The 25,190-nt window shown below is 37.1% G+C and overlaps 1 protein-coding gene across 8 annotated transcripts in view; it reads right to left on the bottom strand.

Moving 5' to 3' along the window:
• Positions 1-25,190, bottom strand: part of CASK (calcium/calmodulin dependent serine protein kinase) — a 414,851-nt gene that overhangs the window by 302,712 nt on the left and 86,949 nt on the right. For 4 of the 8 annotated variants that reach the window (XM_061179474.1, XM_061179472.1, XM_061179470.1 and 1 more), the window contains exon 2: positions 24,237-24,349. In XM_061179474.1, the coding sequence (XP_061035457.1) occupies positions 24,237-24,349 (113 nt within the window). Of the gene's footprint in view, positions 1-24,218; positions 24,350-25,190 lie in introns of all 8 variants that reach the window. The other 4 variants (XM_061179473.1, XM_061179471.1, XM_061179469.1 and 1 more) reach the window with 1 other exon arrangement.

Genomic DNA, 25,190 nt, shown 5'->3' on the forward strand with positions numbered 1-25,190 from the left:
CCTAAAATCATAATAAGGTCACAGACACCCCAAAACACACCACCAGACATGGACCTGCCAACGAGAAAGACAAAATCCAGCCTCATCCACAAGAGGACAGGAACTAGTGCCCTCCACCAGGAAGACTACACAACTCACTGAACCAACCTTAGCCACTGGGGGCAGACACCAAAAACAACGGGAACTACGAACCTGCAGACTGCGAAAAGGAGACCCCAAACAAAGTAAGTTAAGCAAAATGCGAAGACAGAGAAACACACAGATGAAGGAGAAAGGAAAAAACCCACCAGACCTAACAAATGAAGAGGAAATAGGCAGTCTACCTGAAAAAGAATTCACAATAATGATAGTAAAGATGATCCAAAATATTGGAAATAGAATGGAGAAAATACAAGAAACGTTTAACAAGGACCTAGAAGAACTAAACAGTGAACAAACAATCATGAACAACACAATAAATGAAATTAAGAATTCTCTAGAAGGGATCAATAGCAGACTAACTGAGGCAGAAGAACGGATAAGTGACCTGGAAGATAAAATAGTGGAAATAACTACGGCAGAACAGAATAAAGAAAAAAGAATGAAAAGAATTGAGGACAGCCTCAGAGACCTCTGGGACAATATTAAACGTGCCAACAGTCGAATTATAGGGGTCCCAGAAGAAGAAGAGAAAAAGAAACGGGACTGAGAAAATATTTGAAGAGATTATACTTGAAAACTTCCCTAATATGGGAAAGGAAATAGTTAATCAAGTCCAGGAAACAGAGAGTCCCATACAGAATAAATCCAAGGAGAAACACGCCGAGACACATATTAATCAAACTATCAAAAATTAAATACAAAGAAAAAATATTAAAAGCAGCAAGAGAAAAACAACAAATAACATACAAGGGAATCCCCATAAGGTTAGCAGCTGATGTTTCAGCAGAAACTCGGCAAGCCAGAAGGGAGTGGCAGGACATATTTAAAGTGATGAAAGGGAAAAACCTACAACCAAGATTACTCTACCCAGCAAGGATCTCATTCAGATTTCACGGAGAAATTAAAATCTTTACAGACAAGCAAAAGCTAAGAGAATTCAGCACAGCCAAACGAGCTTTACAACAAATGCTAAAGGAACTTCTCTAGGCAGGAAACACAAGAGAAGGAAAAGATCTGCAATAACAAACAAAAAACAATTAACAAAATGGTAATAGGAACATACATATTGATAATTACCTTAAAAGTAAATGGACTAAATGCTACAACCAAAAGACACAGGCTTGCTGAATGGATACAAAAACAAGACCCATATATATGCTGTCTACAAGAGACCCACTTCAGACCTGGGAAACATACAGACTGAAAGTGAGGGGATGGAAAAAGATATTCCATGCAAATGGAAATCAAAAGAAAGCTGGAGTAGTAATTCTCATATCAGACAAAATAGACTTTAAAATAAAGACTATTACAAGAGACAAAGAAGGACGCTACATAATGCTCAAGGACTCAATCCAAGAAGAAGATATAACAATTGTAAATATTTATGCACCCAACATAGGAGCACCTCAAAACATAAGGCAACTGCTAACAGCTATAAAACAGGAAATCGACAGTAACACAATCATAGTAGGGGACTTTAACACCCCACTTTCACCAATGGACAGATCATCCAAAATGAAAATAAATAAGGAAACACAAGCTTTAAATGACACATTATACAAGATGGACTTAATTGATATTTATAGGACATTCCATCCAAAAACAACAGAATACACTTTCTTCTCAAGTGCTCATGGAACATTCTCCAGGATAGATCATATCCTGGGTCACAAATAAAGCCTTGGTAAATTTAAGAAAATTGAAATCGTATGAAGTATCTTTTCTGACCATAATGCTATGAGACTAGATATCAATTACAGGAAAAAATCTGTAAAAAATACAAACACATGGAGGCTAAACAATACACTACTTAATAACCAAGAGATCACTGAAGAAATCAAAGAGGAAATAAAAAAATACCTTGAAACAAATGACAATGAAAACACGACGACCCAAAACCTATGGGATGCAGCAAAAGCATTTCAAACAGGGAAGTTTCTGGCAATACAATCCTACCGTAAGAAACAAGAAACATCTCAAATAAATAACCTAACCTTACACCTAAAGCAATTAGAGAAAGAAGAACAAAAAAACTCAAAATTAGCAGAAGGAAAGAAATAATAAAGATCAGATCAGAAATAAATGAAAAAGAAATGGAGAGTGAGATTAACCAAGATGGCGGAGTAGAAGGACGTGCTCTCACTCCCTCTTGTGAGAGCACCAGAATCACAAATGGCTGCTGGACAATCATCGACAGGAAGACACTGGACTTCACCAAGGAGGATACCCCACGTCCAAGGACAGAGGAGAAGCCACAGTGAGACGGTAGGAGGGGCGCAATCAGAGTAAAATCAAATCCCATAACTGCTGGGTGGGTGACTCACAGATTGGAGAACACTTATACCACAGAAGTCCACCCACTGGAGTGAACGTTCTGAGCCCCACGTCAGGCTTCCCAACCTGGGGGTCCGGCAACGGGAGGAGGAATTCATAGAGAATCAGACTTTGAAGCCTAGTGGGAATTGATTGCAGGACTTCGACAGGACTGGGGGAAACAGGGACCTCACTCTTGGAGGGCGCACACGAAATAGTGTGCCCATTGGGACCCGGGGGAAGGAGCAGTGACCCTGGGGGAGACTGAACCAGACCTACCTGCTGGTGTTGGAGGGTCTCCTGCAGAGGTGGGGGCTGTCTCTGTTTTACCATTGGGACAAGGACACTGGCAGCGGAGGTTCTGGGAAGTACTCCTTGGCGTGAGCCCTCCCAGAGTCTGCCATTAGCCCCACCAAAGAGCCCGGGTAGGCTCCAGTGTTGGGTTGCCTCAGGCAAAACAACCAACAGGGAGGGAACCCAGCCCCACCCATCAACAGTCAAGTGGATTAAAGTTTTACGGAGCTCTGACCACCACAGCAACAGTCAGCTCTACCCACCACCAGAGCCTCCCATCAAGCCTCTTAGATAGCCTCAACCACCAGAAGGCAGACAGCAGAAGCAAGAAAAACTACACTCCTGCAGCCTGTGGAACAAAAACCACATTTACAGAAAGATAGACAAGATGAAAAGGCAGAGGGCTATATACCAGATGAAGGAACAAGAAAAAACCCCAGAAAAACAACTAAATGAAGTGGAGATAGGCAATCTTCCAGAGAAAGAATTAAGAATAATTATAGTGAAGATGATCCAGGACCTTGGAATAAGAATGGAGGCAAAGATGGAGAAGATGCAAGAAATGATTAACAAAGACCTAGAAGAATTAAAGAACAAACAAACAGAGATGACCAATACAATAACTGAAATGAAAACTACACTAGAAGGAATCAATAGCAGGATAACTGAGGCAGAAGAACGGATAAGTGACCTGGAAGACAGAATGGTGGAATTCACTGCTGTGGAACAGAATAAAGAAAAAAGAATGAAAAGAAATGAAGACACCCTAAGAGACCTCTGGGACAACATTAAACGCAACAACATTCACATTATAGGGGTCCAAGAAGGAGAAGAGAGAGAGAAAGGACCAGAGAAAATATTTCAAGAGATTATAGTCGAAAACTTCCCTAACATGGGAAAGGAAATAGCCACCCAAGTCCAGGAAGCACGGAGAGACCCATACAGGATAAACCCAAGGAGAAACACGCCGAGACACATAGTAATCAAAGTGGCAAAAATTAAAGACAAAGAAAAATTATTGAAAGCAGCAAGGGAAAAATGACAAATAACATACAAGGGAACTCCCATAAGGTTAACAGCTGATTTCTCAGTAGAAACTCTACAAGCCAGAAGGGAGTGGCATGATATACTTCAAGTGATGAAAGGGAAGAACCTACAACCAAGATTACTCTACCCAGCAAGGATCTCATTTAGATTTGATGGAGAAATTAAAACCTTTACAGACAAGCAAAAGCTGAGAGAGTTCAGCACCACCAAACCAGCTTTACAACAAATGCTAAAGGAACTTCTCTAAGTGGGAAAAAAAAGAGAAGAAAAGGACCTACAAAAACAAACCCAAAACAATTAAGAAAATGGTCACAGGAACATACATATCGATAATTACCTTAAACGTGAATGGATTAAATGCTCCTACCAAAAGACACAGGCTTGCTGAATGGATACAAAAACAAGACCCATATATATGCCGCCTACAAGAGACCCACTTTAGACCAAGAGACACATACAGACTGAAAGTGAGGGGATGAAAAAGATATTCCATGCAAATGGAAATCAAAAGAAAGCTGGAGTAGCTATACTCATATCAGATAAAATAGACTTTAAAATAAAGAATGCTACAAGAGACAAGGAAGGACACTACAGAATGATCAAGGGATCAATCCAAGAAGAAGATATAACAAATATAGATATATATGCACCCAACATAGGAGCACCTCAATACCTAAGGCAACTGCTAACAGCTATAAAAGAGGAAATTGATAGTAACACAATAATAGTGGGGGACTTTAACACCTCACTTACATCAATGGACAGATCATCCAAAATGAAAATAAATAAGGAAACAGAAGCTTTAAATGACACAATAGACCAGATAGATTTAATTGATATTTATAGGACATTCCATCCAAAAACAGCAGATTACACGTTCTTCTCAAGTGCGCACGGAACATTCTCCAGGATAGATCACATCTTGGGTCACAAATCAAGCCTCAGTAAATTTAAGAAAATTGAAATCATATCAAGCATCTTTTCTGACCAAAATGCTATGAGATTAGAAATGAATTACAGGGGAAAAAACGGAAAAACACAAACAAATGGAGGCTAAACAATACGTGACTAAATAACCAAGAGATCACTGAAGAAATCAAAGAGGAAATCAAAAAATACCTAGAGACAAATGACAATGAAAACATGACGATCCAAAACCTAAGGGATGCAGCAAAAGCAGTTCTAAGAGGGAAGTATATAGCTATACAAGCCTACCTCAAGAAACAAGAAAAATCTCAAACAAACAATCTAACCTTACACCTAAAGGAACTAGAGAAAGAAGAACAAACAAAACCCTAAGTTAGTAGAAGGAAAGAAATCATAAAGATCAGAGCAGAAATAAATGAAATAGAAAGAAAGAAAACAATAGCAAAGATCAATAAAACTAAAAGCTGGTTCTTTGAGAAGATAAACAAAATTGATAAACCATTAGCCAGACTCATCAAGAAAAAGAGGGAGAGGACTCAAATCAATAAAATTAGAAATGAAAAAGGAGAAGTTACAACAGACACCGCAGAAATACAAAGCATCCTGAGAGACTACTACTACAAGCAACTCTATGCCAATAAATTGGACAACCTGGAAGAAATGGACAAATTCTTAGAAAGGTATAACCTTCCAAGACTGAAGCAGGAAGAAGCAGAAAATATGAACAGACCAATCACAAGTAATGAAATTGAAACTGTGATTAAAAGTCTTCCAACAAACAAAAGTCCAGGACCACATGGCTTCACAGGTGAATTCTATCAAACATTTAGAGAAGAGCTAACACCTATCCTTCTCAAACTCTTCCAAAAAATTGCAGAGGAAGGAACACTCCCAAACTCATTCTATGAGGCCACCATCACCCTGATACCAAAACCAGACAAAGACACTACAAAAAAAGAAAATTACAGACCAATATCACTGATGAATTTAGATGCAAAAATCCTCAACAAAATACTAGCAAACAGAATCCAACAACACATTAAAAGGATCATACACTATGATCAAGTGGGATTTATCCCAGGGATGCAAGGATTCTTCAATATACGCAAATCAATCAATGTGATACACCATGTTAACAAACTGAAGAATAAAAACCACATTATCATCTCAACAGATGCAGAAAAAGCTTTTGACAAAATTCAACACCCATTTATGATAAAAACTCTCCAGAAAGTGGGCATAGAGGGAACCTACCTCAACATAATAAAGGCCATATATGACAAACCCACAGCAAACATCATTCTCAACGGTGAAAAACTGAAAGCATTTCCTCTAAGATCAGGAACGAGACAAGGATGTCCACTGTCACCACTATTATTCAACATAGTTCTGGAAGTCCTAGCCACGGCAATCAGAGAAGAAAAAGAAATAAAAGGAATACAAATTGGAAAAGAAGAAGTAAAACTGTCACTGTTTGCAGATGACATGATACTATACATAGAGAATCCTAAAACTGCCACCAGAAAACTGCTAGAGCCAATTAATGAATATGGTAAAGTTGCAGGATACAAAATTAATGCACAGAAATCACTTGCATTCCTATACACTAATGATGAAAAATCTGAAAGAGAAATTATGGAAACACTCCCATTTACCATTGCAACAAAAAGAATAAAATACCTAGGAATAAACCTACCTAGGGAGACAAAAGACCTGTATGCAGAAAACTATAAGACACTGATGAAAGAAATTAAAGACGATACCAACAGATGGAGAGATATACCATGTTCTTGGATTGGAAGAATCAACATTGTGAAAATGACTATACTACCCAAAGCAATCTACAGATTCAATGCAATCCCTATCAAATTACCAATGGCATTTTTTACAGAGCTAGAACAAATCATCTTAAAATTTGTATGGAGACACAAAAGACCCCGAATAGCCAAAGCAGTCTTGAGGGAAAAAAACGGAGCTGGAGGAATCAGACTCCCTGACTTCAGACTATACTACAAAGCTACAGTAATCAAGACAATATGATACTGGCACAAAAATAGAAACATAGATCAATGCAACAAGATAGAAAGCCCAGAGATAAACCCATGCACCTATGGTCAACTAATCTATGACAAAGGAGGCAAAGATATACAATGGAGAAAAGACAGCCTCTTCAATAAGTGGTGCTGGGAAAACTGGACAGCTACATGTAAAAGAATGAAATTAGAATACTCCCTAACACCATACACAAAAATAAACTCAAAATGGATTACAGACCTAAATGTAAGACTGGACACTATAAAACTCTTAGAGGAAAACATAGGAAGAACACTCTTTGACATAAATCACAGCAAGATCTTTTTTGATCCACCTCCTAGAGGAATGGAAATAAAAACAAAAATAAACAAATGGGACCTAATGAAACTTAACAGCTTTTGCAAAGCAAAGGAAACCACAAACAAGACGAAAAGACAACCCTCAGAATGGGAGAAAATATTTGCAAACGAATCAACGGACAAAGGATTAATCTCCAAAATATATAAACAGCTCATTCAGCTCAATATTAAAGAAACAAACACCCCAATCCAAAAATGGGCAGAAGACCTAAATAGACATTTCTCCAAAGAAGACATACAGACGGCCACGAAGCACATGAAAAGATGCTCAACATCACTAATTATTAGAGAAATGCAAATCAAAACTACAATGAGATATCACCTCACACCAGTTAGAATGGGCATCATCAGAAAATCTACAAACAACAAATGCTGGAGAGGGTGTGGAGAAAAGGGAACCCTCTTGCACTGTTGGTGGGAATGTAAATGGATACAGCCACTATGGAGAACAATATGGAGGTTCCTTAAAAAACTAAAAATAGAATTACCATATGATCCAGCAATCCCACTACTGGGCATATACCCTGAGAAAACCATAATTCAAAAAGAATCATGTACCACAATGTTCAGTGCAGCTCTATTTGCAATAGCTAGGACATGGAAGCAACCTAAGTGTCCATCGACAGATGAATGGATAAAGAAGATGTGGCACATATATACAATGGACTATTACTCAGCCATAAAAAGAAACGAAATTGAGTTATTTGTAGTGAGGTGGATGGACCTAGAGTCTGTCATACAGAGTGAAGTAAGTCAGAAAGAGAAAAACAAATACCGTATGCTAACACATATATATGGAATCTAAAAGAAAAAAAAAAGGTCATGAAGAACCTAGGGGCAAGACGGGAATAAAGACGCAGACCTACTAGAGAATGGACTTGAGGACACGGGGAAGGGGAAGGGTAAGCTGGGACAACGTGTGAGAGTGGTAGTGTATATATGGACATATATACACTACCAAATGTAAAATAGATAGCTAGTGGGATGCAGTCGCATAGCACAGGGAGATCAGCTCGGTGCTTTGTGACCAGCTAGAAGGGTGGGATAGAGAGCGTGGGAGGAAGGGAGACAGAAGAGGGAAGAGATATGGGGACATATGTATATGTATAACTGATTCACTTTGTTATGAAGCAGAAACCAACACACAATTGTAAAGCAATTATATTCCAATAAAAATGTTAAAAAAAAATAAACAATAAACAAAAGAAAACCCCATATAATCATCTCAATAGATGTAGAAAACGCTTTTGACAAAATTCAGCACCCATTTACAATAAAAACTCTCCAGAAAGTGGGCAGAGAAGGAACATACCTCAACATAATAAAGACCATATATGACAAACCTACTGCTAACATCATACTCAATGGTGAAAAGCTGAAGGCATTTCCTCTAAGTCCAGGAAGAAGACAAGGTTGTCCACTCTTGCCACTTGTATTCAACATAGTTTTGGAAGTCCTAGCTACGGCAATCAGAGTAGAAAAAGAAATAAAAAGGAATCCACATTGGGAAAGAAGAAGTAAAACTGTCACTGTTTAAAGATGACATGATACTATACATAGAAAATCCTAAAGATGCTACCAGAAAACTACTAGAGTTCATCAATGAATTTAGTAAACTTGCAGGTTACAGAATTAATACACAGAAATCTGTTGCATTCCTATACACTAGCAACGGAAGATCAGAAAGAGAAGTTCAAGAAACAATCCCATTTACTATTGCATCAAGAAGAATAAAATACCTAGGATTAAACCTACCTAAGGAGACAAAAGACCTGTACTCCAAAAACTATAAGATGCTGATGAAATCGAAGAAGACCCAAACAGATGGAAAGATATACCATGTTCGTGGATTGAAAGAATCAATATTGTCAGAATGACTATACTATCCAAGGCAATCTACAGATTCACTGCAATTTCTATCAAATTACCAATGGCATTTTTCACAGAACTAAAACAAAAAATCTCAAAATTTGTATGGAGACACAAAAGACCCCGAAATGCCAAAGTAATCTTGAGAAAGAAAAACGGAGCTGGAAGAATCAGGCTCCCTGACTTCAGACTATACTACAAAGCTATAGTCATCGAAACAGTGTGGTACTGGCACAGAAATATAAATATCGATCAATGGAGCAGGATAGAAAGCACAGAAATAAATCCACACACCTATGGTCAAATAACCTACGACAAAGGAGACAAGACTACACAATGGTGGAAAGACAGTCTCTTCAACAAATGGTGCTGGGAAAACTGGAGAGCTACATGTAAAAAAAATGAAATTAGATCATTCTTTAACACCATACACAAAAATCAGCTCAAAATGGGTTAAAGACCTAATGTGAGACTGGGCCTTATAAAACTCCTAGAGGAAAACATAGGCAGAACACTTTCTGACATAAATCGCAGCAGTATCTTTTTTGATCAGTCTCCCAGAATAACGGAAGTAAAAACAAAAATAAACAAATGGGACCTAATTAAACTCAAAAGCTTTTGCACAGCAAAAGAAACCATACACAAAAAGAAAAGACAACCCACAGACTAGGAGAAAATATTTGCAAATGATGTGACTGACAAGGGATTAGTCTCCAAAATTTACAAACAGCTCATGAGGCTTAATATCATCAAAACAAACAACCCAATCAAAGAATGGGCATAAGACCTAAATAGACATTTCTCCAAAGAACACATACTGATGACCAACAAATACATGAAAAGATGTTCAACATCGCTAATCATTAGAGAAATGCAAAACAAAACTATAATGAGATATCACCTCACACCAGTCAAAATGGTTATCATCAAAAAATCCATAAACAATAAATGCTGGAGAGAGTGTGGAGAGAAGGAAACCCTCCTACACTGTTGGTAGGAATGTAAGTTGGTATACGCACTATGGAGAACAGTATGGAGGTGACTTAAAAAACTAAAAACAGAGCTACCATATGACACTGCAATCCCACTCTTGAGCATATATCCAGAAAAAAACCATGGTTCGAAAAGGTACATGCACCCCAATGTTCATTGCAGCACTGTTTACAATAGCCAAGACATGGAAGCAACCTAAATGTCCATCAACAGAGGAATGGATAAAGAAGATGTACATATATACAATGTAATAATCCTCAGCCATTAAAAAGAATCAAATAATGCCATTTACAGCAACATGGATGGACCTAGAGATTGTCATACTGAGTGAAGTAAGTCAGACAGAGAAAGAGAAATATCGTATGATAACCCTTTTATGCGGAATCTAAAAAGAAATGATACAAATGAACTTATTTACAAAACAGAAACAGACTCACAGACTTAGAGAACGAACTTACGGGTACCACAGGGGACTATGGGGGGAAGGGATAGTTAGGGAGTTTGGGATCAACATGTACACATTGCTATATTTAAAATGGATAACCAAGGACCTACTGTATAGCACAGGGAACTCTGCTTAATGTTATGTGGCAGCGTGGATGGGAGGGGAGTTTGGGGGAGAATGGATACATGTATATGTATGGCTGAGTAACTTTGCTGTGCACCTGAAACTATCACAACATTTTTAATTGGCTATACTCCAATATAAAATAAAAAGCTTAAAGAAATGAAAAAAAGAACTCAGATTTTACATTAAATAATCGATTTATTTGACAAATAAACAAAATAACTAACAAACAAGGTAGGCATTCACAAAAAATATTCATCTTATTTTCACCAAATTTAAAGTGTGAAAAGCTAATACTGTGCCATGTACACATTCTCTATATTTAAACTCATTATTTAAAATTTAAATTAGAAAAATAATTTTTTTCTATTTCTGTAATTTTATATCTATATTAGATGATGGATGTTCACTAAACTTACTGTGATAACCATTTCATGATGTATGTAAATCAAATCATCATGCTATGCACCTTAAATGTGTACAGTGCTGTACATCAATTATATCTCAATAAAATTGTAAGAAAAAAGATAAAATGAAATTTAAATCCTAAAAAAGAAAAAAAGAAAAAAAAGTTGTGAGCTTTCAAAGATGCGAACAAGCGTTTGCATGTCCAATCACATAACTTACTACACTACTATATAGTCGATTGAGTTAGTTGGGTACCTAGGCTAACTTTGTTGGACTTACGAACAAATTGGACTTAAGAACGTGCTCTCGGAATGGAACTCGTTCGTATGTATGGGACTTACTGTAAAATTTATGTTTACAATTTTGCTATTTGTTTTCTATATGTCTTTTTTGTTTTTGTATTCCTCCATTATTGACTTTTTGCATTAAATAGATATTTTCTAGTGTACCCCTTTAATTCCTTTGTAACTTTTAAACTATATTTTGGGGGTTATTTTCTTATTTCCTGACGAGTATAAAAATTAAGATCTTAACTTGTAACAATATGGCTCAGATTAATATAAACTTAATTTCAATAGTATACAGACACTTTCATCCTATACAGTTCCAGTCCCTCCTTTGTGCTCTTATTTTCATTCCAATTACACCTTTATTCATTTATGCCCATCAACATAGATTTATAATTATTACTTCATGTGGTTCTTGATTAAATCAGGAGGGAAAAAGTTATAATCAAAAAATATTTATACTGCCTTTTATATTTACATATGTAGTTACCTTTACTGTGCTCTTTTACTTCTTCTCATGGTTTTAGTTACTACCTAGTGTTTTCTTTTGAGCCTTAAGAACTACATTTACTATTTCTTGTAGGGCAGGTTTGCTAGTGATGAATTTTCTCAGTTTTGTTTATCTGGAAATGTCTTAATGTATCCTTCATTTTTGAGGTATAGTTTTGCTAGATATAGAATTCTTGGTAGACAATCTTTTTCTTTCATCATTTTGAATATGGTATTTCATGTTTCCTGGACATGATGGTTTCTGATGAGAAATCACTGTTAATCTTATTGAGGATACCTTGTACATGATGAATTGCTTCTCTCTTGCTCTTTTCAAGATACTCTCACTGTTGCTTTTGACAGTTAGATTATGATGTATCTTTGAGTTTATTGTACTTAGAATTTGTTGAGCGTCTTGGATGTGCTGGTTTATGTTTTTCATAAGATTCGGGAAATGTGGGGCCATTATATCTTCAAATATTCTTTCTGTCCCTTTCTCTTCTCTCTTTCTGAGACTTCAGTTATGTATATCTTGATATGCTTGCTTTTTCACCTGTTAATGAGCCATAATTTGTTTCTTTGCATTACTCATAATTTTTTGTTGAAACCTAGATGTTTTAAGTAATGTGCCAACTCCGGAAATAAGAATCTCCCCTCCTCCAGGGTTTGTTGTTACCATTGCTGGGTTTTTCTTGTTGTTCTTGTTCTCGTTCTCGTTCTTATTCTTGTTATCATTGTTCCTGTTCATTTGTTTACTGACTTTTCGGAACTAATTCTGGAAAGTCTGTATCCTTTGTTGTATGTGGCCACTATCTCTGCTTGGTTAGCTTAGTCCTTGCTCAGAAGTTCTGTGTATGTGTTGTTCCAGAGTTTTGAAAAAGCTGATTTTGACAACTTTTGCCAGTTTCCCCTTTGTTTTTATAGAGATGAGCATTATCAAAGGCCCTTACTCCTCCAATTTTGCTAACATCTGCTATCTGGGATTTTTTGAATGAGATATTCTTGGAGACTATGCAAACTGGAACCCAATCTATATTCTTTCTAGAAGACAACTTAATATTCTAAAATAAAAACCACCACTTTTGAACTTTTTAAATTAAGCCATAAAGAATTGAGTCCTTTCAAGATATCAGAACTCCCGTCAATTCAGTTTCCAATTCTGTACACCTCACATTCCTTAAATTTCCCTATTAACAATTTCCTTGAATTAATTTTGATACTTATTTTTAAAATGAAAAAGTCAACTTTAAATTAATGGCTCAGCAGAGTAAGAGATAAAATATCCATTAATTAAAGGTTTTAAGATAATAATCAAGGAATTTCATTACTGGAGGCTGTGTATTTAAGGATGAAAATATCCTCCAATCCTAAAAGAAATTCACCTAGCTTTCATTTAATAGAAACTTCTTATTCATCTCACGTTCATAAGAGTCAACTTCACTTTTTCATATATGTGAAAGAATAAATTCTTAACCATTTAGGAATAATATGCCTTTTTAGGAATCTAATAAAAACTGTAGACTCTTTTTCTGGAAAATGAACATATATACATAATTCTGCTTACAATTTAGGGGTTTCTTGGATACTCTAGAGCCTATAAGTTAAGAACCACTATTGAACAAAAAAAATATGATTTTAATGAGAAAACAGAGAACAGATATTCAAATAATTACAACATCTGACCTTCAATAGAGCGATAACAATGTAAAATATTAAAACATATATAAGTGGTCTTTACTATACATTTTTCATTTCAAAAGCTAATTTGTAAATTATATATTTAGAATTTATTACATATTTTTTCTTATAAAAATAATATTAGAAACAATGGTTGGGACTATTAAACTGCAAGTTTCTTAAGAATAGGTGCTCTTAAAATAGATAACTAATAAGGACCTACTGTATAGCACAGGGAACTCTTCTCAATACTCTGTAATGACCTATATGGAAAAAGAATCTAAAATATGTATAGGTATAAGTGATACACTTCGCTTTTTGCAGAAACTAATGCAACAATGTAAATCACCTATACTCTAATAAAAATTTTTTTAAAATAGGTGCTCTTTTTACTTGTCTTTGTATCATAATGACCTATCCAAATAAATAGCTTACTTTAGTTTCCCAGATGACACTTTACGAAACCTATTTTATTCAATAATGTATTTGAATACAAATGTACTAACAAGAAAAAATACTAACGCAATGACAAACATTAAATAAACCAAAAAGACAAAAATAAAATAAAAAAGAAAACATAAAGAATAAAATAGATTTTAAATTATCTGTTGCTTGAGAGACAGGCTTAATTAGAAGAGAATATAGGGCATTCCCTGGTGGTGCAGTGATTAAAACTCTGTGCTCCCAATGCAGGGGGCCCAGGTTCGATTTCTGATCAGGGAACTAGATCCCACACGCATGCCGCAACTAAGAGCTCGCATGCCACAACTAAGGAGCCCCCATGCTGCAACTAAGGAGCCCACGTGCTACAACTAAGGAGCCCGCGTGTCCCAACGAAGGAGCCCATATGCTGCAACTAAGGAGACAGTGAGCTGCAACTAAGGAGCCCTTGAGCCACAACTAAGGAGCCCACCTGCCTCAACTAAGACCCAGCACAACTAAATAAATTAATTTTAAAAAAAGAAGAGAATATAATGGTAAATATAGATATTTCTAGGTACTTTTGTTTAAACTTATAGATTCCTTTTTATTGTACTTCAAATTTCACTTCAAAATATGTTTCTTCTTAATACAACATCTCGTACCCTTAGCCATGAATAAGGTCATTTTTGGACACTAACAATTTGTAAATGGACTGGAAGGGCAAATATGTTTGGGAAAAATGTTGAGAGAGAAGATGGCGGAAGAGTAAGATGCGGAGATCACCTTCCTCCCAACAGATACATCAGAAATACATCTACACATGGAACTGCTCCTATAGAACACCCACTGAACGCTGGCAGAAGACCTCAGACCTCCCAAAAGGCAAGAAACTCTCCATGTACCTGGGTAGGGCAAAAGAAAAAAGAAAAAACAGAGACAAAAGAATAGGGACGGGACCTGCACCAGTGGGAGGGAGCTGTGAAGGAGGAAAGGTTTCCGCACACAGGGAAGTCCCTTCGCAGGCGGAGACTGCGGGTTGTGGAGGGGGGGAAGCTTCAGAGCCACGGAGCAGAGCGCAGCAACAGGGGTGCGGAGGGCGAAGAGGAGAGATTCCCGCACAGAGGAGCGGTGCCGACCAGCACTCACCAGCCCGAGAGGCTTGTCTGCTCACCCGCCGAGGTGGGCGGGGGCTGGGAGCCGAGGCTCGGGCTTCGGTCGGATCGGATTGCAGGGAGAGGACTGGGGTTGGCGGCGTGAACACAGCCTGAAGGGGTTAGTGCACCACAGCTAGCCGGGAGGGAGTCCAGGAAAAGGTCTGGACCTGTCTAAGAGGCAAGAGACTTTTTCTTCCCTCTTTGTTTCCTGGTACATGAGGAAAGGGGATTAAGAGTGCTGCTTAAAGGAGCTCCAGAGATGGGCACGAGCCGCGGCTATCAGCACGGACCGCAGAGACAGGCATGAGACGCTAAGGCTGCTGCTGCCGCCGCCAAGAAGCCTGTGTGCAAGCACAGGTCACTCTCCACACCACCCCTCCCAGGAGCCTGTGCAGCCCGCCACTACCAGGGTCCCGTGATCCAGGGACAACTTCCCCGGGAGAAAGCACGGTGCGCATCAGGCTGCTGCAATGTCATGCTGGCCTCTGCCGTCGCAGGCTCCCCCCGCATCCGTATCCCTCCCTCCCCCTGGCCTAAGCGAGCCAGAGCCCCCGAAGCAGCTGCTCCTTTAACCCCGTCCTGTCTGAGTGAAGAACAGACGCCCTCAGGCGACCTACACGCAGAGGCGGGGCCAAATCCAAAGCAGAACCCCGGGAGCTGTGCGAACAAAGAAGAGAAAGGGAAATTTCTCCCAGCAGCCTCAGAAGCAGCAGATAAAAGCTGTGCATTCAACTTGATGTACCTGCATCTGTGGAATACCTGAATAGACAACGAATCATCCCAAATTGAGGAGGTGGACTTTGGGAGCAAGATATATTATTTTTTCCCCTTTTCCTCTTTTTGTGAGTGTATATGTGTATACTTCTGTGTGAGATTTTGTCTGTATAGCATTACTTTCCCCATTTGTCCTAGGGTTCTGTCCGTCCGTTTTTTGTTTTTACTTTAAAAAAATTTTTTTCTTAATAACTATTTTTAATTTTAATAACTTTATCTTACTTTATTTTATTTTATTCTCTTTCTTTCTTTCTTTCTATTGTTTCTCCCTTTTATTCTGAGCCGTGTGGATGAAAGGCTCTTGGTGCTCCAGCCAGGCATCAGGACTCTGCCTCTGAGGTGGGAGAGCCAACTTCAGGACACTGGTCCACAAGAGACCTCCCAGCTCCATGTAATACCAAACGGCAAAAATCTCCCAGAGATCTCCATCTCAACACCAAGACCCAGCTTCACTCAACGACCAGCAAGCTACAGTGCTGGACACCCTATGCCAAACAACTAGCAAGACAGGAACACAACCCCACCCATTAGCAGAGAGGCTGCCTAAAATCATAATAAGTTCACAGACACCACAAAACACACCACCAGACGTGGACCTGCCCACCAGAAAGACAAGATCCAGTCTCATCCACCAGAACACAGGCACTAGTCCCCTCCACCAGGAAGCCTACACAACCCACTGAACCAACCTTAGCCACTGGGGGCAGACACCAAAAACAACGGGAACTACGAACCTGCAGACTGCGAAAAGGAGACCCCAAACACAGTAAGATAAGCAAAATGAGAAGACAGAAAAACACACAGCAGGTGAAGGAGCAAGGTAAAAACACACCAGACCTAACAAATGAAGAGGAAATAGGTAGTCTACCTGAAAAAGAATTCAGAGTAATGATAGTAAAGATGATCCAAAATCTTGGAAATAGAATAGACAAAATGCAAGAAACATTTAACAAGGACCTAGAAGAACTAAAGAGGAAACAAGCAACGATGAACAACACAAAAAATGAAATTAAAAATTCTCTAGAAGGGATCAATAGCAGAATAACTGAGGCAGAAGAACGGATAAGTGACCTGGAAGATAAAATAGTGGAAATAACTACTGCAGACCAGAATAAAGAAAAAAGAATGAAAAGAACTGAGGACAGTCTCAGAGACCTCTGGAACAACATAAAACGCACCAACACTAGAATTATAGGGGTCGCAGAAGAAGAAGAGAAAAAGAAAGGGACTGAGAAAATATTTGAAGAGATTATAGTTGAAAACTTCCCTAATATGGGAAAGGAAATAGTTAATCAAGTCCTGGAAGCACAGAGAGTCCCATACAGGATAAATCCAAGTAGAAACACACCAAGACACATATTAATCAAACTATCAAAAACTAAATGTAAAGAAAACATATTAAAAGCAGCAAGGGAAAAACAACAAATAACACACAAGGGAATCCCCATCAGGTTAACAGCTGATCTTTCAGCAGAAACTCTGCAAGCCAGAAGGAAGTGGCAGGATATACTTAAAGTGATGAAGGAGAAAAACCTACAACCAAGGTTACTCTACCCAGCAAGGATCTCATTCAGATTTGATGGAGAAATTAAAAGCTTTACAGACAAGCAAAAGCTGAGAGAGTTCAGCACCACCAAACCAGCTTTACAACAAATGCTAAAGGAACTTCTCTAGGCAAGAAACACAAGAGAAGGAAAACACCTACAATAACAAACCCAAAACATTTAAGAAAATGGGAATAGGAACATACATATCGATAATTACCTTTAATGCAAATGGATTCAATGCTCCCACCAAAAGACACAGACTGGCTGAATGGATACAAAAACAAGACCCGTATATATGCTGTCTACAAGAGACCCACTTCAGACCTAGGACACATACAGACTGAAACTGAGAAGATGGAAAAAGATATTCCATGCAAATGGAAATCAAAAGAAAGCTGGAGTAGCAATTCTCATATCAGACAAAATAGACTTTAAAATAAAGACTATTACAAGAGACAAAGAAGGACACTACATAATGATCAAGGGAACGATCCAAGAAGAAAATATAACAATTGTAAATATTTATGTGCCCACATAGGAGCACCTCAATACATAAGGCAAATACTAACAGCCATAAAAGGGGAAATGGACAGTAACACAATCATAGTAGGGGACTTTAACACCCACTTTCACCAATGGACAGATCATCCAAAATAAAAATAATTAAGGAAACACAGGCTTTAAATGATATATTAAACAAGATGGACTTGATATTTATAGGACATTCCACCCAAAAACAACAGAATACACATTTTTCTCAAGTGCTCATGGAACATTCTCCAGGATAGATCATATCTTGGGTCACAAATCAAGCCTTGGTAAATTTAAGAAAATTGAAATCGTATCAAGTATCTTTTCCGACCACAACGCTATGAGACTAGATATCAATTACAGGAAAAGATCTGTAAAAAAATACAAGCACATGGAGGCTAAACAATACACTACTTAATAATGAAGTGATCACTGAAGAAATCAAAGGGGAAATCAAAAAATACCTAGAAACAAATGACAATGGAGACACGATGACCCAAAACCTATGAGATGCAGCAAAAGCAGTTCTAAGAGGGAAGCTTATAGCAATACAATCCTACCTTAAGAAACAGGAAACATCTCAAATAAACAACCTAACCTTGTACCTAAAGCAACTAGAGAAAGAAGAACAAAAAAAACCAAAAGTTAGCAGAAGGAAAGAAATCATAAAGATCAGATCAGAAATAAATGAAAAAGAAATGAAGGCAACGATAGCAAAGATCAATAAAACTAAAAGCTAGTTCTTTGAGAAGATAAACAAAATTGATAAACCATTAGCCAGACTCATCAAGAAAAACAGGGAGAAGACTCAAATGAATAGAATTAGAAATGAAAAAGGAGAAATAACAACTGACACTGCAGAAATACAAAGGATCATGAGAGATTTCTACAAGCAACTATATGCCAATAAAATGGACAACCTGGAAGAAATGGACAGATTCTTAGAAATGCACAACCTGCCAAGACTGAACCAGGAAGAAATAGAAAATATTAACAGACCAATCACTAGCACTGAAATTGAAACTGTGAATGAAAATCTTCCAACAAACAAAAGCCCAGGACCAGATGGCTTCACAGGTGCATTCAATCAAACATTTAGAGAGGAGCTAACACCTATCCTTCTCAAACTCTTCCAAAATACAGCAGAGGGAGGATCACTCCCAAACTCATTCTACGAGGCCACCATCACCCTGATACCAAAACCAGACAAAGATGTCACAAAGAAAGAAAACTACAGGCCAATATCACTGATGAACATCGATGCAAAAATCCTCAACAAAATACTAGCAAACAGAATCCAATAGCACATTAAAAGGATTATACACCATGATCAAGTGGGGTTTATTCCAGGAATGCAAGGATTCTTCAATATACGCAAATCAATCAACGTGATACATCATATTAACAAATTGCAGGAGAAAAACCATATGATCATCTCAACAGATGCAGAGAAAGCTTTCGACAAAATTCAACACCCATTTATGATAAAAGCCCTGCAGAAAGTAGGCATAGAGGGAACTTTCCTCAACATAATAAAGGCCATATATGACAAACCCACAGCCAACATCGCCCTCAATGGTGAAAAACTGAAACCATTTCCACTAAGATCAGGAACAAGACAAGGTTGCCCACTCTCACCACTATTATTTAACATAGTTTTGGAAGTGTTAGCCACAGCAATCAGAGAAGAAAAAGAAATAAAAGGAATCCAAATCGGAAAAGAAGAAGTAAAGCTGTCACTGTTTGCAGATGACATGATACTATACAGAGGGAATCCTAAAGATGCTACCAGAAAACTACTAGAGCTCATCAATGAATTTGGTAGAGTAGCAGGATACAAACTTAATGCACAGAAATCTCTTGCATTCCTATACACTAATGATGAAAAATCCGAAATTGAAATTAAGAAAACACTCCCATTTACCACTGCAAAAAAAAGAATAAAATATCTAGGAATAAACCTACCTAAGGAGACAAAAGACCTGTATGCAGAAAATTATAAGACACTGATGAAAGAAATTAAAGATGATACAAATAGATGGAGAGATATACCATATTCTTGGATTGGAAGAATCAACATTGTGAAAATGACTCTACTACCCAAAGCAATCTACAGATTCAATGCAATCCTTATCAAACTACCACTGGCATTTTTCACAGAACTAGAACAAAAAATTTCACAATTTGTATGGAAACACAGAAGACCCCGAATAGCCAAAGCAATCTTGAGAACGAAAAATGGAGCTGAAGGAATCAGGCTCCCTGACTTCAGACTATACTACAAAGCTACTTTAATCAAGACAGTATGGTACTGGCACAAAAACAGAAATATAGATCAATGGAACAGGATAGAAAGCCCAGAGATAAACCCACGCACATATGGTCATCTTATCTTTGATAAAGGAGGCAAGCATATACAGTGGAGAAAAGACAGCCTCTTAAATAAGTGGTGCTGGGAAAACTGGACAGGTACATATAGAAGTATGAAATTAGAACACTCCCTAACACCATATAGAAAAATAAACTCAAAATGGATTACAGACCTAAATGTAAGGCCAGACACTATCAAACTCTTAGAGGAAAACATAGGCAGAACACTCTATGACATAAATCACAGCAAGATCCTTTTCGACCCAGCTCCTAGAGAAATGGAAATAAAAACACAAATAAACAAATGGGACCTAATGAAACTTAAAAGCTTTTGCACAGCAAAGGAAACCATAAACAAGACCAAAAGACAACCCTCAGAATGGGAGAAAATATTTGCAAATGAAGCAACTGACAAAGGATTAATCTCCAAAACTTACAAGCAGCTCATGCAGCTCAATAATAAAAAAACAAACAACCCAATCCAAAAATGGGCAGAAGACCTAAATAGACATTTCTCCAAAGATATACAGATTGCCAACAAACACATGAAAGAATGCTCAACATCATTAATCATTAGAGAAATGCAAATCAAAACTACAATGAGGTATCATCTCACACCGGTCAGAATGGCCATCATCAAAAAATCTAGAAACAATAAATGCTAGAGAGGGTGTGGAGAAAAGGGAACCCTCTTGCACTGTTGGTGGGAATGTAAATGGATACAGCCACTATGGAGAACAGTATGGAGGTTCCTTAAAAAACTAAAAATAGAACTACCATACAACCCAGCAATCCCACTACTGGGCATATACCCTGAGAAAACCATAATTCAAAAAGAGTCATGTACCAAAATGTTCATTGCAGCTCTATTTACAATAGCCAGGACATGGAAGCAACCTAAGTGTCCATCATCGGATGAATGGATAAAGAAGATGTGCCACATATATACAATGGAATACTATTCAGCCATAAAAAGGAACGATATTGAGTTATTTGTAGTGAGGTGGATGGAGTTAGAGTCTGTCATACAGAGTGAAGTAAGTCAGAAAGAGAAAAAGAAATACAGTATGCTAACACATATATATGGAATCTAAGGAAAAAAAAAAAGGTCATGAAGAACCTAGTGGCAAGACGGGAATAAAGACACCGACCTACTAGAGAATGGACTTGAGGATATGGGGAGGGGGAGGGGTGAGATGTGACAAAGTGAGAGAGTGGCATGGACATATATACACTACCAAACGTGAAATAGATAGCTAATGGGAAGCAACCACATAGCACAGGGAGATCAGCTCGGTGCTTTGTGACCACCTAGAGGGGTGGGATAGGGAGGGTGGGAGGGAGGGAGATGCAAGAGGGAAGAGATATGGGAACATATGTATACGTATAACTGATTCACTTTGTAATAAAGCAGAAACTAACACACTATTGTAAAGCAATTATACTCTAATAAAGATGTTAAAAAAAAAAAGAAAAATGTTGAAAGAAGTTGGGGGTGGAGGATACTGTTCAAAGGTTTTTATAATATAAAATAAATAACTTATTATTTATTATATATCTTATAATAAAATGTGTGCAAGTTAAAATAAAATAAGCTAGTGTGAAAATAAGCAATAGTATGTATAGGAACTCCACTGCAAATTTTTTTTCAAAAGGAAAAATAGTTGGGGTGGGGTGGAGTTGAAATTTTTATTCTGTTTCTTAATCATTGCGAGTGTCACTGTGCTAAAGAAGATGGGAAAACTACATTTTGGTGCCATAAATATAAAGGAACAATTGCACATTTTCATTTGAATAACATCAAACCCTTATCAAAACCAGATAAAGTCATGAGTAATATGCAGAATTCAATTGGATATCATTTAATATCTATAGGTTGTGACCCTACCATATAAGATCAATGAAATGCCCTAGCCTTGTCTTCAGAATAGGACTTGAAGATATTTATATACTCAAAGCAATGCCAAAGTGACAAATGAGTGAACTTCAGAAGACTTAACCTCAGAGACATGCATGATACGCCAACCCCATCTTTTTAAGTTTGGTGTTTGACTCCCTGGCTACGTGACAACAAAAGAGATTCAGGCTGGCAGTCTGGGTCTATAGCTAGAGAGATTCCTTGCTGAAGAAATCTGTCAATAAAGAACCTCAGCCAAGGGCTTCCCTGGTGGCGCAATGGTTAAGAATCCTCCTGCCAATGCAGGGGACACGGGCTCGAGCCCTGGTCCGGGAAGATCCCACATGCCGCAGAGCAACTACGCCTGTGCGCCACAACTACTGAAGCCTGCACGCCTAGAACCCGTGCTCCACAACAAGAGGAGCCACCACAGTGAGAAGCCCGCGCACCGCAACGAAGAGTAGCCCCCACTCACCACAACTAGAGAAAGCCCACGCGCAGGAACAAAGGCCCAACTCAGCCATAAATAAATAAATAAATACATAAATTTATTTTTTTTAAAAAAAGAAAGAACCTCAGACAACTGAGAAAGTAATTAACTGTCTCCATAAAAAATGTCTTTAGTCTGTAGATTCAGAATTAGGTATACTGATAAACAAAATCAACATAATATAGGTATACTGAGGAATTGATTTAGACTTGTCATTTTAAACTGGAATCTTATCTTACTAAATTCATCAACAGTATTAAAACATTTAAGAGAAATAAAGATTCAACACATCTGTATGTTTAATGAACTAGGTTTATACAAAATTACCTAAGTACTCAGAAAGTTTTTTGTTAAAATTAGTTGACAACTGAGGTACAGAAAATCAAATACAGTATATTAAACTTAAATGCAGTTAAAAAGTTTTAGGAAACATAATATAGTGGTAAAACCTGATTAGAAGTGAAGTTTAAATTCTGCTAAATTTATAAAATAATTTGTATTCAAAAGTAATAATAGCCAATTCCAAAATATGAAACCGTAAGATATAAAATCCCTAAATCTTACCTTAAGAATTGAAAGATTAAAGCACTAAAAAAAAAAAATCAGTCATTGTTTGTAACAACTTCTACGAATCTTCTACATTCAGTATATGGATAATAATAATTTAGAAGGTTTCAAAAAAGTATTTAAAAGTAATGATCCTGAAAAAGGATCTGCAGGAATAGATTAACTTGGAGCTCACAGTATCTGGGCTTCTACTTCTTAAAGTAAGATAACTGGATAAAATATAAATAGGCTACTCTGCCTTAGCTTTTCCAATTTAAACTATTAACTGCATTGCTCTTGGGATTGAGAAGGAAAGGACTTAAGAAGGATACGTCTTTTACTGGACTGCGAAAAAGTCTAAAGACAGAAGACAGGCTAATTAGAAACGTTAAAATAATAATTGTGCCATCTGAAGTGCGACCATATGTGAATCATGGCTACATGAAACTATGGCTTAAAACAGCAAAAAACAAACAAACCAAAAAAGCTTTTAAAATGCTTCTGTACTGTTTATAAATATTTATACATAAATATGATTAGCCATATCAATGTCTTGAAACAAAATTTTGAGTCCTGCAAGTCCTAGCAGTACTGTTCTTTCAAATTTACACATATACACCATAAGTGACTTAAGCAATATGTGATATATTAGTCTTTTAGTTCTATTAGGTCACAATCCTAAGGGTAATAAGTTATGGACTTGAAGGGAACTCATCTTAGTTTCTTTTGAATCTGCAATGATTATATTTGTGCCATTATTTCCCTTCTCACCCTTCCCATCCCATGTTCTATACTATAGGACTACAAGTTAGATCCTAAAAAATATATTTTCAGATTTTACTTCCTTTCTATTCAAAAAACATAGGCCAATAGCAATCCTAGATGACTTCATAACACTGTTAATCAAATCTAGCTATCTTTCAAATACTATGTTCTAGAAATCTGACAAACTAGAATGGAATTTAAACTGTCTCCACCCACTTCCCACTACATTACACCCTCTGCTTCCCCACCCCCAGATGAAGGTTAAGTTGATAGATGGATTGGAAATGAAATAAAGCCAGACATCAAATAACTTACTTGAAATCCATCTCTTACCTTCTGTACTTAACCCTGGACTTGATGTGAACTTGGCTACATCAACAATTTTTACAGCAAATTGTTGCCCAGTTTCTCTGTTGATGCATCGTCGTACAACACTGAAGGGACCCCTAAAAAAAAAATAATCCAAGTTTAATTTGTTGATTTTCTTAAGTTTCTATTTCCCTTCAACAGTTTATTCATATTTCATTGTCTACTATAGCCATAGCTTTCAAAATAGAATTTAATATAGTTTTGAACACATTTTTCTATAATTCATGAGGTAATTATTTATTTGAAGTTGATAAACCAGAAAAATAAGAAACAAATTTACTTTCAAAATCACTTTTAAAAATTTGAGATAGTGTTCTTATATTCAAGGCAAATAATCTCTGTAATTTTCTCTATATATTATCAGCATCTTAAACAAAATAATAGTTCACAGTGGTAGTGTATACAACTTTTACCTTTTGAACCAGAAACTTAAATCATTCTCTCATCTTAGCCATCACTTATCTAATCTTCACTAACAAGTCCTACTGAGTTTATCTCAAATATCTCTTAATCCTGTCCACTTCTCTGCATGACTCATACTGTAGTCTAAACCACTACCAGTTTCTACTAGGACCACTGAAAACTTGTTTCTCCCATTCATTCTTGCAGTGATGTTTTAAAAATGAAAATCTGATATTATGTTTCTGCTTAAAATCCCAGAGAGAAGGTATTTGCAACACATGTATTTAGTCAAAAACCAAAATACATAAATAATTCTTAAATAAGAAAATATACTACAAGGAAATCTGGGCAGAAGACTTAAATAGGCACTTGACAAAGAGAAAGCCCTACATGATTTAGTTTCCAACAACCTCTACAGTCTCACGTGAAATCACAGAGAAATCCTTCATCCTCCTCAAACTTCAAATTAGCATTATTCTCAACTGCCATAGGAAAGGAAGTAATTTCTACTAGCAA

Source organism: Eubalaena glacialis, chromosome X (genome assembly GCF_028564815.1).
Source record: "Eubalaena glacialis isolate mEubGla1 chromosome X, mEubGla1.1.hap2.+ XY, whole genome shotgun sequence".
NCBI lineage: Eukaryota > Metazoa > Chordata > Mammalia > Artiodactyla > Balaenidae > Eubalaena > Eubalaena glacialis.